Raw genomic sequence first — 1,905 nt, forward strand, 5'->3', positions numbered from 1 at the left:
TTGAATAATATTTATTACTAGCATGTAAACACTGTGATTGAGTACCACAAGTGTTGTTTTCTTTATCACATAGACATCAATGAGTGTGCCAGGAACCCTTGTCAACATGGACGCTGTGTGAACAAAGATGGCGGATACAAATGTCAGCAAGGTGAATATGTGCCGTACTAGAAGTAGATTTATGTATTCCTCTGTAGAAGAGACATGCGGAGAATACAGTTTCCTTATACTATTTCACATTTGTCAACTTTGCAGCTCAGTTTCTTGCAGCTTTGAGTCCATTCGACAGAGGTAAACACATCTGACGTTGACACCACAAACAGGACAGAAACCTAGATTTGACTTGTATGAATTATATGCAAAAAGTCATTTGTAGAAACGCCACCAAAAGTGGTATTAGATGGTAACGCACTAATCTATCGATATTTCCTTTCAGCCGAATGTCCGTCTGGGTGGAGCGGACATGGCGACCATTGCTACAAGTTGATGAAGGCCAAGGTCACTTGGACTGCAGCAAAGTCAAAGTGTGAACGTCTTGGTGCAGAGCTGGCCTCTGTGAAGGACAAAAAAGAGAACGACTTCATCGCAGGTCTAGTTGTTGGCGGTGAGTGATGAACAGATACTCTCACCTCTGCTTTAACATCAATTCTCATAATTCCACCGGGTACCATAATACCGCCACATCTAAAAAAACAATGCTACAGAGGCCTTCTCGGTATTATCTTGTACATCTAAAATATCTATATCTGAAGTGTATATACATCAGGATTACTGATGCAGCATTGGTACACCTCTTTAAATCATTTCAAATTCATGTATCTTTTCTCATGTGGCGGTAGTATGGCACCTGGTGGAATCATGAGAGTTCATATTACAGCACTTAACACTTTATGTTAACATCAAACAAAAGGTCTACACGTGCATGGTCCTTTTAAATCCATATCGCATATTTCACTCTTGTTAACTCTCTCCAACGCAAAGAAATGTAGACTGCCTGCTTTCCCTGATCCGTTACACTCCGATGTGACAACCTCTGCAAGTTGTTTCTGTATTCGCCTGTAACGAAAGCTAACTGATTTGGCAGAGTTGTAAATTTTTAACTGTCGCGGTCAATCTTCGTCAGTCAATTGTACGGAAGTAAAATATATATCAAAAACGATTTCACAAATCAATTGCTCAAATAGTTTTCCCGCGAATTTTTCCATTGAATATCTTTCGATATATCATACACGGCTTCAAAATGTTTGGAATATCTTCTGATTTGGTAAAACAATTTACAAAGTTAAAACCAAGATCGAAAAGTTTAAGCTATGAAATATCCATTAAAATAATCACAAAGAGTTGAAATAATTCAAACAACAAAAATCTGCGAGGTGACTTGAAATGAAATCAATGACAATCTGGAAATAGAATTTTTTTTTTCACCAGATCTTTATACATGTATACAACAAGCCTGCCCAAACCTTATGCCTAAAGGATCACTGTCAAACTCTATTGTCTGGCGTCGTGTGTGGCGTAACTGGTAGAGTGTTGGACTAGTAGCCTAGAGGTCCCGACGTTGATGCCCACCGTGCCCCCGGTGTGATCTTGGGAAAGGCACTTTGTGTTCTTGGGAAATGCACTTTGTGTTCTTGGGAAAGGCACTTTGTGTTCTTGGGAAAGGCACTTTGTGTTCTTGGGAAAGGCACTTTGTGTTCTTGGGAAAGGCACTTTGTGTTCTTGGGAAAGGCACTTTGTGTTCTTGGGAAAGGCACTTTGTGTTCTTGGGAAAGGCACTTTGTGTTCTTGGGAAAGGCACTTTGTGTTCTTGGGAAAGGCACTTTGTGTTCTTGGGAAAGGCACTTTGTGTTCTTGGGAAAGGCACTTTGTGTTCTTGGGAAAGGCACTTTGTGTTCTTGGGAAAGG

The 1,905-nt window shown here is 40.3% G+C and overlaps 1 protein-coding gene across 1 annotated transcript in view; it reads left to right on the top strand.

The window, feature by feature from the left end:
• The window catches only part of LOC118420063, a 22,568-nt gene that overhangs the window by 7,608 nt on the left and 13,055 nt on the right, over positions 1-1,905 (top strand). Inside the window, exons 7-8 of the mRNA XM_035826768.1 lie at positions 74-151; positions 437-604. Coding sequence (XP_035682661.1) covers positions 74-151; positions 437-604 — 246 coding nt within the window. The remainder of the gene's footprint in view (positions 1-73; positions 152-436; positions 605-1,905) is intronic.

This window comes from Branchiostoma floridae, chromosome 7 (genome assembly GCF_000003815.2).
Source record: "Branchiostoma floridae strain S238N-H82 chromosome 7, Bfl_VNyyK, whole genome shotgun sequence".
NCBI lineage: Eukaryota > Metazoa > Chordata > Leptocardii > Amphioxiformes > Branchiostomatidae > Branchiostoma > Branchiostoma floridae.